This window comes from Coloeus monedula (assembly GCF_965178545.1).
Source record: "Coloeus monedula genome assembly, chromosome: 1".
Taxonomy (NCBI): Eukaryota; Metazoa; Chordata; class Aves; order Passeriformes; family Corvidae; genus Coloeus; species Coloeus monedula.
Window position 1 is genome coordinate 43,881,643 of NC_138781.1, and position 14,421 is coordinate 43,896,063.

Here is a 14,421-nt window from a genome sequence, read left to right on the forward strand (position 1 = left end):
CTTCTTTAGGAAAGAGGCCTTCACTAATGGCAATACACCTGTCATAGGGTTAACACAATTTGAACTTGCTTTTAATTTTAACAGTAAGTCTCGTGCTCCTGTGTGGTTTTTCAGCTCCTTTGAGTCCTGCCTGCTAAGAAGTCAGTGTGTGTGGTTTGCTTTCTTTCTTCCTCTTCACTGTGACCTTTCACCGCTGTGTCTAAGCCCATATTATCTGCCACCTCTTCACTTTACATCAGACTTCTCAGATGCTTCCTCTAATTGAAAAAAAAATAAATAAAGGCATGGGTTGTAGACACTGCTGTGGAATAACTGGCACATTCTGCAAGTTTTGTATGATAGAAACTCACAAAGGGAATATTTCTCTCAGAGGTTTTCTGAGAACAAGGAGCAGGGTGACGTGTTTGTCAGGTCTTGGTGGAAGAAGATCATATTGTCAAATATTAGATGAAAGATCTCTAGACTGATGAGGAATGATATATATGGCAAGTCTTGCTTCCTTCACTCCCACAGATTCCTTATGCCACTAAGAAACTGCTGGTTTTCTGCTAACAGTTGAAATGTGTCATTTGGAGTTGAAATGAGGGAAAATAAAGTCAACACAACATAGCAGTGTGCACTTGAAATGGAAATTCTGTAGAAAACATAAATAAAAACAAGATTTAAAGGGGTACAACATCAAGAGATTTATGAAGAGCCTGCAGAGATGGATACTGACATAGTTCAGGAAAGAAGCTATGTTGTTTACATTGTATGGAGGCTCCATGGTTACTCAGGAAGCCTTGGCAGTGGGAATAATTTCTTCCATAGCCCTAGCAATTTGCTGTCTACTGAAACAAATAGAAGACCAGATGCTGGAGTGCAGAGACCAACATGCTATGAGCAGGTTAGATCCCTTCATTAGGACTGGAGGCTTGAAAACAGACACTCTAAATTAACGAGAAGCTGATTTATCCACATGATGGGGTCAGAGCTTAGATGTTCTCATAATGATTCAACCTAAATTTGAAGATGTAAATTATTACAGTGGCACTGCTCTTCCTTTAGTAAAACAAATATATGGTATGTATGACTTGTAATACCTGTGACTGAAAACATGAAAAGATCATTTGAATAGCACAAGATCTGCACCACTGCTGCAGTGTCTGTAGTGTTACCATATTTTTGCAGCAGGAAATAAGAAGTTAAGGAAGAAACTTGGGAGTGCTTTTTTCCTACAGTCTCTGTTACTTCTAATTTTATCAGTTTCTTCTCTGTTTCCTATGCATCTTTGCTATGTTCCATATCAAACACCATTGCTGGCTTTGAATTAACTTTATAGCAGTGTAGACTAAATTACTGAAGGATTTTCAGGTTTATTGGTCTTGACTTAATAATGCACCATGATGAGGCTGACTCCTCACTCTTGAAGGATGTATCTTTCAATTCTGAAGTGCATTCAAAGCCAAGCAGGGACTCAAAAGTGTTGATATTTTAAGAAGACAGATACTTTTATGGACTGTGTAGAGTATCACAGGGCGGGACTGAACAGTAGCACAGATGACTGTTAACTCTTCATGTGGTTCCAGCTGGATGTGCCCATGACAGACATCGAGCTGATTATTTGTCCCCATCTGTTGCCCAGAAGAGTTAGTCCCCTGCAACATGGTTCTTGTCTTCTTCAAGGTTTTATTATGTTTGTAAGCTGAAGTCATGTCATTTTGTCTTTGTCACTTTCTGTCAGAAGTTTCCATAGCAGAGATTAAAGATGTTGTTCTGGTCTTCACCTGCATCTCCATTTACTTTGGGACTTTTTTATTTAGTCACATATATGTAATTCACAAGCAAGCAGCCCCATCTTCTAAGTTTACCCTTACTTTTCAAAATCTGAAGGCCCTCAATCATCCTTTTCCTGCTTTGAGAAGTTAGCAACAGGCAGACTGTTCAGGAGAGCTCATGCTATGGGATAAAACTCTTCATTCATGCATGCACTACTAAGTTCACCGCAAGTCTCTGAGTTTCTTAAGGGTATTTGTCAGGAAATTATCCAAACACTAATTCAGCCAAAGCAGAAAATCAATTGGTGTTGGTGATTTTAGGAATGAATATCTGATTACACAGACCCCCAAAGTTACTTTCTGGCAAGACATCTGTTTTCCAGCTAACACCTGAAATGTGCTCTCACAATCAGTTGAGAAGGATGATACTGGGGTCTAAGAAAACTGGTATGTTGCCAAAAGGCTCATGTGATCTGAAGCATCAGTGCCACCAGCTGATTATTCTGGCTGGGAAGAGCAGTTTTGTGCTGTGAACTTTATTATACTTCTGTCACCTGGAAACCACTGAAAAGACTTCAGCTGGCACAGTAACACCTTCCTTCAAGCAGTCCTTAGATAAGGATGGCTCTCTACAACTGAAAAAGTTGCAAGTTTTCCCCCATGCACTGACAGTCACCTCACAGATGATGGAACAACCAGGCCCTGGCACACCACCTTAAATAGCAGTGATGGTTGTCAGCTGCTGCAGTTGGATCAAACATGTAACAGACACAGATGTTCTGAGCTCATTATACCACATTAAAATGTATATCAGAGTTCTGGATGCTGTCTCTGACTTTAGAAAGCATTAACGCTAGTGTTACACTTCAGAAACAAAGCAAGACAAAACACCTTGTCAGGCACAGACAAGCTTAGAAAGCAATGTTGTTAAAATATATGTTAACTTACCTTAGACATCTGTTTGCAAGACACCTATCAAATTTGCTGTACATCACTACTGTTGTTCTTCTGCAGGTACCAAACCTACAAGCTGTGAGGAACACACTGGTGCATTTTTTTTCATGTGCTGATTCATGCATTACAATGCTGAATGCACACAATCCCTCTCAGAAATTCCTACTTGGCCAGTGTTCACCTCCCTACCCCCGCCACAGTCCAGAGACACAACCCAGAGCAGGGCATACGAGGATACTGGATGAAATCTGCATGATCAGATGGCTAATACTTCTCCTTTCCAGACAGTATCTGAGTTGCAGAGTGCCCACCTAGATTTTGATTACTTATCTGTGCAGAACTACCTCTGTGCAACAAAGCATTTGAATTTCTACTTATTTCTTCTTAGGCCTTTCTCTGTTGGATACTCCTTCTTTCTCATCACTGTCTACACTCCTACCAGATGGCATATTTATGCTCACAATTGCAGCATCACTGCAGAGCACTCTCTTTTTTTTTTTTTTTTTTGTTTATAAGTACCACTTCTCTCCAGCATGGCTACATGCTCTTGCATTTCTCTTCCTGGTATTGACCATGTCCACCATGACACTGAAATTTGCTATAGAGCAAAATTCTTCTCAAGTCTTTATTTTCAGGAAGATGTTTGACAAGGGATATCGAAACATCATTTCTCCTCTTAGCATCCACTAACAAAGCTTTGCCAATACCACAAAATATTTTGGGTCTCAAACAATTATTTTAAGTCTAGCCCTGCCTGATTTCTGTTTTCAGTGAGGTATCACTGGGTGAGAAAGCCAGATGGAAGAAAACAAGCAGAGGAGCTATTCCCATTTGCCCCTGCCCTGCCCTGCACCATTTCTCCCTTATTTTGTGCCTCATAACTCAAGGAAATTAGAAAATTACACTTAGGCACCTACTTTGTATTCTGGGGGTATTCTTGCTCCAAATCCAAAGGCTGGGAACATTTTGTCACTGGAAAAGAATGAAAAAAATATAAGAGTACCCACAGAGAAATGAAAATTGTTACAATAAACATTTAGTCCTCTGCATGCATTCATGAGAAATACAAAGCGGCACAGAAATGGCTTTTAAGTCAAGTGATGGCAGACTGGAAGGGTACTGGATTGGAGAAGTAGGGTTGTGTGCTGAACAGAAGGGGGGGAGTGGAAGATTTTTCAGGTGAGCTCCTAGTATTTTTGGGAAATTAAAATCACTTGGAGAATACTGAGGGATCAGTATTGTATGTCTTGTGCTTCTCCCACAAATGCAATAACAAGTCTGTATTACCCACTCTTTTGTGTTACCTGGCTGAAGCAAGAGAGTTTGTTGACTGAACAGCCTGTAACAACATTTATTTCATATAAGTATGGATGTGCTCCCTCAGCTCAGAAAATGGGTCTAGCAAAGATATGACTCAGATTAAAAGTGTTTGCAAATTTGGGTTCTTACAGTTGTCCAGTTGCTCAAAAGGGACTTCCTAAAATATCTGGAAGGGGCACTTTCATGCTCCCAAAACTGCAGGTTCTGTAAAGCTTTCCACCTGCATCTTTAGTAGTTCCACTAAAACATGAGATTAATTTACTTAGACATAGATTGACTGATAACCCGCCAAAATGCCTTGAAAGTTTGCTTTCAGACACTACAGTGAGGTTATTCTACCCAAGTAAGATCTGCAAGAGAAAAAATACCTGATTCAGAGAACCTGGAAACTTCAAAGCTGTTAATACCCTTTCAGAAATGCAATGTCTCACACAGCCCACATGCTGTCAAGCTGCCTCTTCCCAGATGGCAAAGTGGAAAACAACAAGCTGCAAGGAATGTCTTGTCCCTGAGTCAGCAAAGCACTTGATCACACACACTTGAGGTTAACAATTCACTCAAACATATGCTTAATTCTAGACACATCCTGAAGTCTCACTGATGTCACTGAACTGTACTCCAGTCCTCTGATGAATCAGACTTGTTTTATCCTAGTCTACTTAGAGGGTTTCACGGCCCTTGGAAAAGTTGAGTTCCAACTACCATGATTGGAACTTTTAAAAATTCCCAGGAGAGGCCAGCAGCTTCAATTTTTTTGGTGTAGTTCAAGAGATGGCCACTCTACGTATCAACTGAGTAATTCAGATCTCAGACATACTCCAAAAAGATAATAGCACCCATTAAAGCTGCTTGGTTCTTTTGTCTGGCATAGGCTGTTAAAGGCCTCATGATATTTCTGATACAACCTAAAGAAAAACTGAAGGCCTTAAAAGAAAGCACAACTGTGTTCCCTCTGCTGCATAGATCTTGTGAGCACAGTTCTTTGTACCATATGTTACACCATGTGACAATGGATTTTGGAAAGGAAGACTAACATCATTTGCATGGTAATGAAACAATTTTTTCCCAAGAGATGTCAGAAATGAAGTAGCTGCTGACATTCAATGCTAACCACCTGCTGATAGCATTCTCTTTGATTAAACACTTCTGTAAGAGGGAAAGCCCTTACAAATGCATGCAGAGAATTCAGGCACACACTTTGAGGGCAAGAAATAAGAAACCATTAGAAAATAATCTGGGGGGGGGGGGAGAAATCTTGTTTTACATCAATGATTAAGCATGGCTGGATTAGAAAATCAAACTCTGCAGAGCTACAGCTAATTGATTTGGGGCAAGAACAAACAAAGGCTAAAAAAGAATTTTACTTAGAATTTTACTGAGGTAGAACATAAGGGTCTAAGTTCAATGTTGGCAGCAGTTATATAACTGGGAGATGCCTAAACCCATCCAGTGCCTGCATTTCTACTGCAATGTTTCTGGAGTGTAAACAAGCGTAGGCACTCTTATATCTACAGCTCCATCTTCTGCTCTGCAGCAATTCAGAGACAGCAATAAGTCATACCTCCAGCAGCCTGGATTCTCCTTCTGGTGGCAAGACTCCCACATTCCCAGTCACACAGTGGCACAGCCCCCACTGTTATTCTACACCCAGAATACCTTACCTCCACAGTCAGGACACTTGCCTTTATATTTGAACCTCCCACATCTCATTTTTGAGTAAGTGCAACCATTACACTGTGAAAGAGTAAAGCATGATCATGTACACCCTCAGAATGGGGCTCCACATGGCTGCTTTTTAGAGGGAAGGACATGAATTCTAGAGAGCAGGGGTATCCTGGGGTCTTCTCCTGTGCTTAGTACTTTCTGTTGCCTCACCCAGAATAGCTCCACACTCTCATTAGGTAGCTCACCAGAATTTAGGTCCATATCTCTGGTAATCTGATTCAAGCTGCTGGGACCAAGAAATTAACTCTCATGTGCTCCTGGAGCTTGATTTCTAAGGTAAGAAGGGAACCTGTTGACACTCATGACATCTCTTGCATTAAAAAACATCATCATGTTATCCCCTGACCACATCTCAAAAATTGCAGCGGACAGCTTTCAGAATAAAAATAAAATTTAAATTTATGGTACACTTTTCCTGCTATCACACAAAACAAAGTGTTTAGCTAATATAAAGGTCTCACTATTTAGTAAGTGAGCAGTCTAATGGCTTAGTGGTATTTTACAATATAACCCCCTCTAGTCTTCCCATCCACCTCTCACTTTATTACATGAGAAACAAATCCAACAGCTGAGCCTGCAGCCCTCATTCTGCTTGTCCTGCACTCTGAGACACAGCAGGGAAAAAGTGACCCAGAAGGGCAGAAAATAACTCTCTCTTCCAGGATAATCCCTTATGGTATAGGGGTGTGTGTGAGCTGATCTAAAAGACCCAGAGCTATCATGGCAGCATGCAGAAGAAAGCAGAGCAGCTTCCTGACTTCTGGAAGATATGTCAAGGTCTAGGCCATCCAGGAACTTAAACTGGAGTCAGAAAATGAAAAGAAGGTTTGCTCCTGCCTCAGGGGTGAATTGCATGCATGAGGGACTCCAGCCCTGTTTCCTAGCCTGGCGTTTCAGTAGGAAAGGGATCTGCTCTAATGACTTTTCTTCCTTTGTAATTTAAACTCACTCAAAAGAAGAAAAGTGAGAACCAGTTTTCTTTTCCTTTGTATTGCTTGCTCAGACATTTGGGTGTCATTTATAGCAGGAAAAGGCCTTTGACCCTGGCTGAAGCAATGGGACATGGCCATAGGCATGATCAGTGAGCACCCTCCCTGGTGCAGTGCTAGTTCCTGCCAACCAGCACCCCCAGAGACTTCCCAGGGACAGTGCTGGGTCCAGCTGTGCCTGATGCTGCTCCCAAATGCAGTTTGGGCATCACCAGTTTGTGCTGGGAGGAAGAAAGCTGAGACACAAGGACACGGGCAGTGTCATGTCCTCGTCCTCAGGCAACCTCAGGATCTGTGACTTGTTTTGTTTAAAGCTAGCCAGAGTCCTTGGCACATGCAGGGAAACTGCCTGCACTGTCCTGCTGGAGGCAGACTGCTAAAGAGAAAGGACAGGAGAGAAACATAGAACTGGAAAAACAAGCTGCTTCTATAGAACCTGAAACTTACAGTATCAAGAGAGAAAAAGAGGACTGTGACATGGCAGAATCTTTACAAAATTACTCTGTCATGTCTACTTCACCTTTTATATTTTCTTTGTTTTACATAGTTCTTTGAAAATTTAAACACAGTATAACTTTCAAAAAGCTGAAGTACTTGACATGAAGATCAAAAAAGCAAAAGCATCAGACTCTGGTTTTTATACCTTGTTATTTAAGGACATGAGTAGTCATGCAAGCATAGATGTATATGGCTTCTGGTAGTTTTTCAGTCAAACAGGCATATACTGAAAGATACCTGAGACTGAGCAGATCTATGTTATACCCTAAAAAAAAAATCAGGGAGAGTGTTCAGGTTCAGTGTTCATATTGATAAATGTAAATTAATGCGCACAGAAATTAATTGTCAGGGCTCCAAGACTGCAGTCTTCTGACCAGAAATACAACCAGTTAGAAAAAAGTCCCTCAGTAACCTCAACTATAACATACCACATAGCAGAAAATAATATCTGAAAATAACCCATATTGTCCTTTTGGGACATTGCTCAGTTTTAGACACTCATCCTTCAAGCTATCTAGTTGAAACAGCACAAGAGCAATGATAAATCAAAACACTAACAGGGGGAGAGAGAAGAGAGATTTCAGTGAGCTGTACTGCACATACAGAAAAAGAGATGAATAGAGGTAATAACTAAGGTTTTGTAAATTGGTAAAAGTGATACAGATAATGATCCTGTTTCCTATTTCACTAGGAAGCCTAGTGCTACTGAAAGGAAAGAAATATGCTTATAATAAAGAGACAAAATTAAGAACATTTCAAAATCTTGTCTCATTAACCACTGGTGCCCTCTGACATGTAGTATCATTGAAACCAGGATATTACATTTATTCTGAAAAGGATTTGATATTCCTAGTAATGAGAAGGAGAAAACTCTTCCACTAGGTAAAATTAATTAGTCAGACATTAGAGACATTTTGCAACCTCCTCAGAAGCCTCAGGGACAGACAATGCTTGAGATATTCACCAGTGCAGCAACACCTGTATTCGAAAAGGTTGCCAGGATTATGCTCTCTGAAAATCACTCCCTTTAAAAATCAAAATTTGGAATCTGAGTTCTTAATTGTATGGAGAAAAAAGGCCTAAGCCATTCTATATTAATTCTGAATTAATTAATTCTGCAAAATTAATTCCTAGCTAGCCACACTTACACAGCTTCTTTGGGACTAATTTTACTGGTTCCCATGAAAGCCCTTTGGTATGTAGCTATAGTTGTGCTAAAGTTTATCCTCCTGAAGTCAATGCAGCATTTGCATGGATGCTGCTTAACTGACCTTTCATACTCTCATCAGCATGAAAACCTGCTCACTTTATGCTAGAACAACACAGTAGCACAAACAATACTAATGATGCAGTGAAAGGGGGGAAAAGGAAAAAACATGGAGTGAGAAGAAACACTAAGAGCCCATTTTTAGTTGTAAGTACCTGAGAATCTTAAATTCACAGCTTGCGAAGAGAATACCTGACTAGAATCCCTGGATATTAAGCTGTCATTGTAATTTTGGTCTTGGGTCAGATCAGAATTACCAGAGAGGTATTTTGAAAGTACTGGATGCAGCAAAATCAATTACTATGCCTCTCACTTTCAATTCCAGTCTTAAAAGAATAAACTTTGGATGTGCTCTGCTTCACTTTTCTCATGATGAAATCAGATAATTTTCCTCCATTAGAAAGGAATTTCAAATTGACAAAATTAAAAAGAGAAGTGTGTGTTACACATGTAATTGAGGAAAGTGTGAATGTGAGGAGAGAAAGGAGAGGAAAAGGGCATGGAAAGAGGAAGGGTGAGAACAGAGAGGAAAAATGAAAGGAAAAGATAGAAAACAGCAAATGCCACAAAGTAGAGCTATCTCTAAACTCAATTAAAATAGTAATCTTTCATGTTCAGGGAGTGAACTGGAAGAACACAAGCTGAATTAAGTGTTTTTTTTTCTAAAGCATATGAATGAATCATGTTTCTGAGTATATTATTTAGTACTTATCTGAGAAGGGCTTGATGCCAGTAAATTCTGAATCATAACAGCTTACAGGGATTAACAACAGTTCCAAAGAAAATACAGAAATCATTTGAAATATTTAAACATTTTCAGCTCCCGCTTTGCAAGCAGAGCTGGGTAAATAAAGGAGATGATCTGGCATGGGGGTTAGAACTAGGTGATCTTTAAGGTCCCTTGCAACCTAAGCCATTCTATGATTCTATGATCAAATAGGGCTAAATAAAACCATTTCAGTGGAAGGGACCAGAGTCCATCCACTTCACCACTTGCAGTCTTGCACAGCCACCTTTGCTCCTCCAGGATGCAGACCCAGGCTGTGGTCCAGCTCTCAGACTGCCCCAGAGTCAGAAAGACCACAAGAGTTCAGCAGTAGCAGTGTTTTCACCCACTATTCTGTATTCTTCCCTAAGGGATTGCTACTCTGTCACCACATATTCACTGTGTGGTTACGTCTGGTTCGATACAACCACATCTCTGGTTTCGGCCAGGTTACTGCATGTTTAACCAAACCTGCTCTGTGCCTAACACAGCTTGGCATTCAGTCCATAATGCACAGTGATTTCTAATGGAGCAGCAAGGATAAGCTGATTATCATACATCTTGATCACAAAAGAGAGCTGGGAGCATGCAAGCCAGTGGTAAATCACTGCATCAGTACATCGTTTGGGCTATCACAGAGACGCTACGTAATCTGGTGCAAAATCCTGACACTAAAATTCACTCACTATCTTTAATTACAGCTCCCAGGCACCTTAGGGGAGCTGGAATCTGCTGAATACTGAGAAATAGGTACTGTCATGTAATTGCAATTCAAAAATATGAAGCAATGCCTGTCTCACCTGCGGGGGAAACAGATAATGAAGCAGGGGAATACAAATTCCCTGAAGCTAACCATCAAAAGGCATCAACTCATGAAATAACTACAAAGCCAAATCCAGGAACAATGGATTTACACTCCCCCTTGTTAACATTAAAAGAATGGCACAAGAAGCTCTACAGGGTAAAAATAGCAAGTAAATGCAGAAATTCCTAGGCTGGGGAAAAGTAAATACACATAGAAAAAAAAAAAAAAGTCATTAGAGCTTGAGGGAGGAGTAGGTTAAGCAAAAGGAAATGGCAGTGAGATCAATCACTTGCTAGAAGGATAGCCTAATAAAATAACATACTCAGGAAGGTGAGACAAAATGTCAAGCTTCCCTGCAAGATAACAAATAAATTGCAGTGACCTGATTTATGCCTACATGAATGACCCAATTCAGGAAAATACATCTTGAAAAAGAAATGAGACTCTACAACTGGGAATAAACTAGGAAAGGGTATGCTGCAAGACACTACAGTGAGTTGTCTTTAACTTCTTAAACCAGGCAGTTTTCAGTCCGTCTTGTATTTTAAGAGGTTTCACATATATCCCTCCAAAACCCTAACTCTGTATATAGTGATTTGTCTTATCTGTGGGATTATGTATAGAAAACTGTACCATCACTGGAAAGGTAATTCTCACACAAACTGAAATCTCAGGTATGTAAAACTTGACATGTCTTGAAGGCAACACTGCAGGCAGGAGGCTGAACTCCATCGTGTAAGGTACAGGTTGTGAAGAACCCCAGACTGACCAGTGATGGGGCCCTGCCCTCCTGAACCACAAGTGTGGCTTACAGTGTGTACCGCACTAAGCAAGCACAAGAACAAAAGCTTTGCCACCACATAGGCACATAATTCTGTCCTTTTTTACAAATTACATTGAAAAGGGCTGGTCAGAGATCTTCCTCTGCAAGAGTTTTATATCAGAAAATATCTATCCGTAAGGGGCATGCTGGGAAGAGGGAAATAGAGGACTGCATTGCAATATATATACAGAGAGTTGGTGGGAGAAGAATTTCTCATCAAATGCTCTCGAGATACAAATGAACTTTCTAGGATGAGCAGGATAAAACCTTTATAGAGATTATACAGTGACTTAATGTGATCAAATGGGCTGTTGGTGTACTTTTCCCAAAAGCAGAATGACATTAAGTCAAAATGAAGAACACTAACAAAATAAATTAGAGCAACACCATAATTGAAGTATGCTGATGACTAAACATTCAGCTAGGCAGCACTGAATATGCAGGAGGAAATGGGCTACTATCTTCTGTTCATCTGATCATTTGGAATCTCTGAACAAAGATAATTTCACCATAATTTGGAGGCGATTCTAAGATAGTAAATGCAACCTAGTTCACAAGAATTGCCTAGATTTAATGAAGAGCAACTGGACCCACAAACCTGTTAAACTCAGGCATGGTATTCATTTACCCCACAGATGAGTTTCCAGATGTGAATAATTTGCTTCTCAGCTATATGCTTACATAATGGAGTAGATGACTAAACTAGTTACATACTTAAAAATGCAAGGAGGAAAGTCACACTTCTGAAATTGTGGAGATGCTTGCATTGACTAAAGATGTACTAGAACAGCATCAAATGGCATCAGTGAAAATGACAAGAGAAATTGCTACTTTACTTATGCTTGTTTACTTATACTTCACACAGATGTGTAGTCTCTACAGTAGCAGTAGGTGGAATGCAATTTTTGCAGGGTTTTATACTGCACGTCATTTTCTTCAGAAAGGAATTTTGACAGAGAAATCCCTACAGTACCAGTCTGCACCATTGCAGGAAAGTGCCAGGTACTGCACTGACCAATGCTCTTCAGAGGAGATTTCAAACTGAGTTGAGAAATAATAAAGACCACATAGAAAAGCCATGTAGAAGGTTCAGATTTTGAGGTATCTACCAGCTGACAGAATGTAACAGATGTCTGAAAAGCATTTGGAGGAAACTGCAGCTAAGCAGTTTCTTAACAAAAGAAACTTGGAAGAGACTGCTCGTGACTGGTGCACTGGCAGAGGAACTGAGTTCCTGGAAGAAAAGAGACAAAGAAGACACAAAGATGAAAACTCAGCAACAGAAAAGGCAGAGCTGTAAAAATTGACAGGATCTGCCCAGATAAATGGCCTGCATAAATGTACATAAATGTGTGTGTGTGTGTCTATAAATACATGTACACACACGTGCATGTCTGTATGTATGTACATTTGCAGAAGAAGCCATTATGAAGTCCTCTTCCCAACACAGTTGGTGTATGAGACTAATTCTCCTGTACTGAGTCTTGGGATAAAAAGTGGTGATTGTGGAAACCCCTACATGGCAGCAGTCTACAAATTCTACAAGGGCAAATACTGAATATACATTTTTATTTATTGTGTAATTGTGCCAGCCTAGGTCCTCAGCTATTAAAGCCAAGGATTTTCACTCCAGTTTGATGATGCAAACTATTAGTGATTCCTTTTTGCCAGTGCAGTTCTAGACCTGGGTTATCCAAACACTTCAGAATATGTTTACCCACACCCGAGCTTACTGACAAACATAAGCTACAAGTTTTTCTGTACAGGTTACTGTTTCTCCATTTTTCTTTTGTTGTATGTCTAGGCAAATTTGGTCCTATTAAAGCACTAAATAAAAAGATTCATGTCTTTTCCCTCAAGAGTTTTAAATTTGTTTAGATATGCTAATCAGCTTTTTTGCTAAACAGCCTCCAGAAAGGTTGTTTCTGTAATTAAAGTGATAAAGAGAGATGCTTAATAATTAAGCATATTTTTATTTACTGATCTGCATGAGTAGATAAAATTTTAACATCTACAGTTCTACGTAGGGAGTTCATGAAATATTTAATGTCACATATAGTGCCAGTTATTCTAGGCATCATTTTTTTGCCCCAGTTTTAATGAACTACTATTATACTACTATCACAATCAAAGCAAGGTTCTGTTTTTCTCTTTGTGTCTGGCAAAATTACCTCAAGGTATTTAAGACAGATCCTTCCAGCCAAGGTAACTTTTTGACTCTTCATCCACAAACCCAGACAGAGCTTCAGGATGAAGCGACCTGTTAGGTGATTCTTGGGGATAAGGCTTTGATTACTAAAGCAAGGTGTAAACTCTGGGATCACTCTCCACTTAAATCCTTAATTGAAACCACAGTATTTAAGCATGGACTGATATTTGTATTTGGGACTAACTGCACTGATTTGTATATGACTTTCACAACATGTACTGTGTTACACATCCCTTGTCCTCTTTCTCCTCCCTAACTGCCCTCTGCTGGTGTCTGAGGAGAAGTATTTCTGGGACAGTTGGAACTTTCACCAGGCCTATATTTTTTTTCATTTCTTAGTTCTACACCAAAAGGGACAAGCTGAGCTGGGAACCCTGGTCCCTTTATTTTCTCCTTTCATTTTTTTCCCTTCTAAATTTTCAAGTGGAATTTACAGGGAAGGATGGGCTTATATACAGTTTTCAATCCTAGTGAACATAGTTGCTCAGGCCTAAAATGTGAAAAAGAAACCATTAAGAGCAATTTTTGCATTTACTCAGCAACTGCTGCAATTCATTGTTTGCAGAAGATAATGATGCAACTCAGACCGGGAGTTTCATGTCTTTTGTGGAAAGTGGCCTGGTTTCTAAATTTTCACTCAAGTATTTTTTAGAGGTCTACTGTCTTAAGGCGACTTTATGATGCTGTAGCCCCTATTGCCTGCTCTATGCCAGACACGAGTCTGCACCTTTAAGGGTGGGGAGGAGCTGGTGGAATTCTTTCTGCGGCCTGTGTTCAAAAACACAGATAACTCGCTCGCTCTCGCTCCCAGCACTCGGCTCCTTTTCTCAGGAGAGACGGAGAGTTAAAATTCTTTGCTTTTTGGCTAGCCTGCTAGCTGAGGCAAGAACCTTTCCTGGGACTTTAGCTTCTTCTTCTTCTCTTCTGGACCGTTCAGCAGCACCAGAACATCAGCGGGAGCCCCACACTGCAGCCCAGAGGGGCCCACACCAAACCCCACACCCAGAGAGGGCAGAGCCACACCTACAAAGAACTCTGAATCTTCCTAGGTCTTCTCCACAGCGAGAGATTTCATTATTTAACATTATTCATTCTTTTTTTTGGTGCCTGCATGCACCCTGATTGTTAAATAAATAGCTTTTTTCACTTTCCTCCGAGGAATTGCTTTCTGAACCTGGTGGGGAGAGGGGCTGCTGAAATCTACCTTCTATTAGAGGATACATTCATTTCAGATGTTTTCCTCCAAATTTGTCTCAAACTGGGACATCTACACACAAATAATTTTGGCCCTTTGCAGGAATAATGTAC

At 40.2% G+C, this 14,421-nt stretch overlaps 1 protein-coding gene across 1 annotated transcript in view; it reads right to left on the reverse strand.

Moving 5' to 3' along the window:
* CPNE4 (copine 4) overlaps positions 1–14,421 on the reverse strand; it is a gene marked incomplete at both ends in the record, with an annotated part of 190,701 nt that overhangs the window by 19,207 nt on the left and 157,073 nt on the right. The window contains one exon of the mRNA XM_082277487.1: positions 3,629–3,683. Coding sequence (XP_082133613.1) covers positions 3,629–3,683 — 55 coding nt within the window. The remainder of the gene's footprint in view (positions 1–3,628; positions 3,684–14,421) is intronic.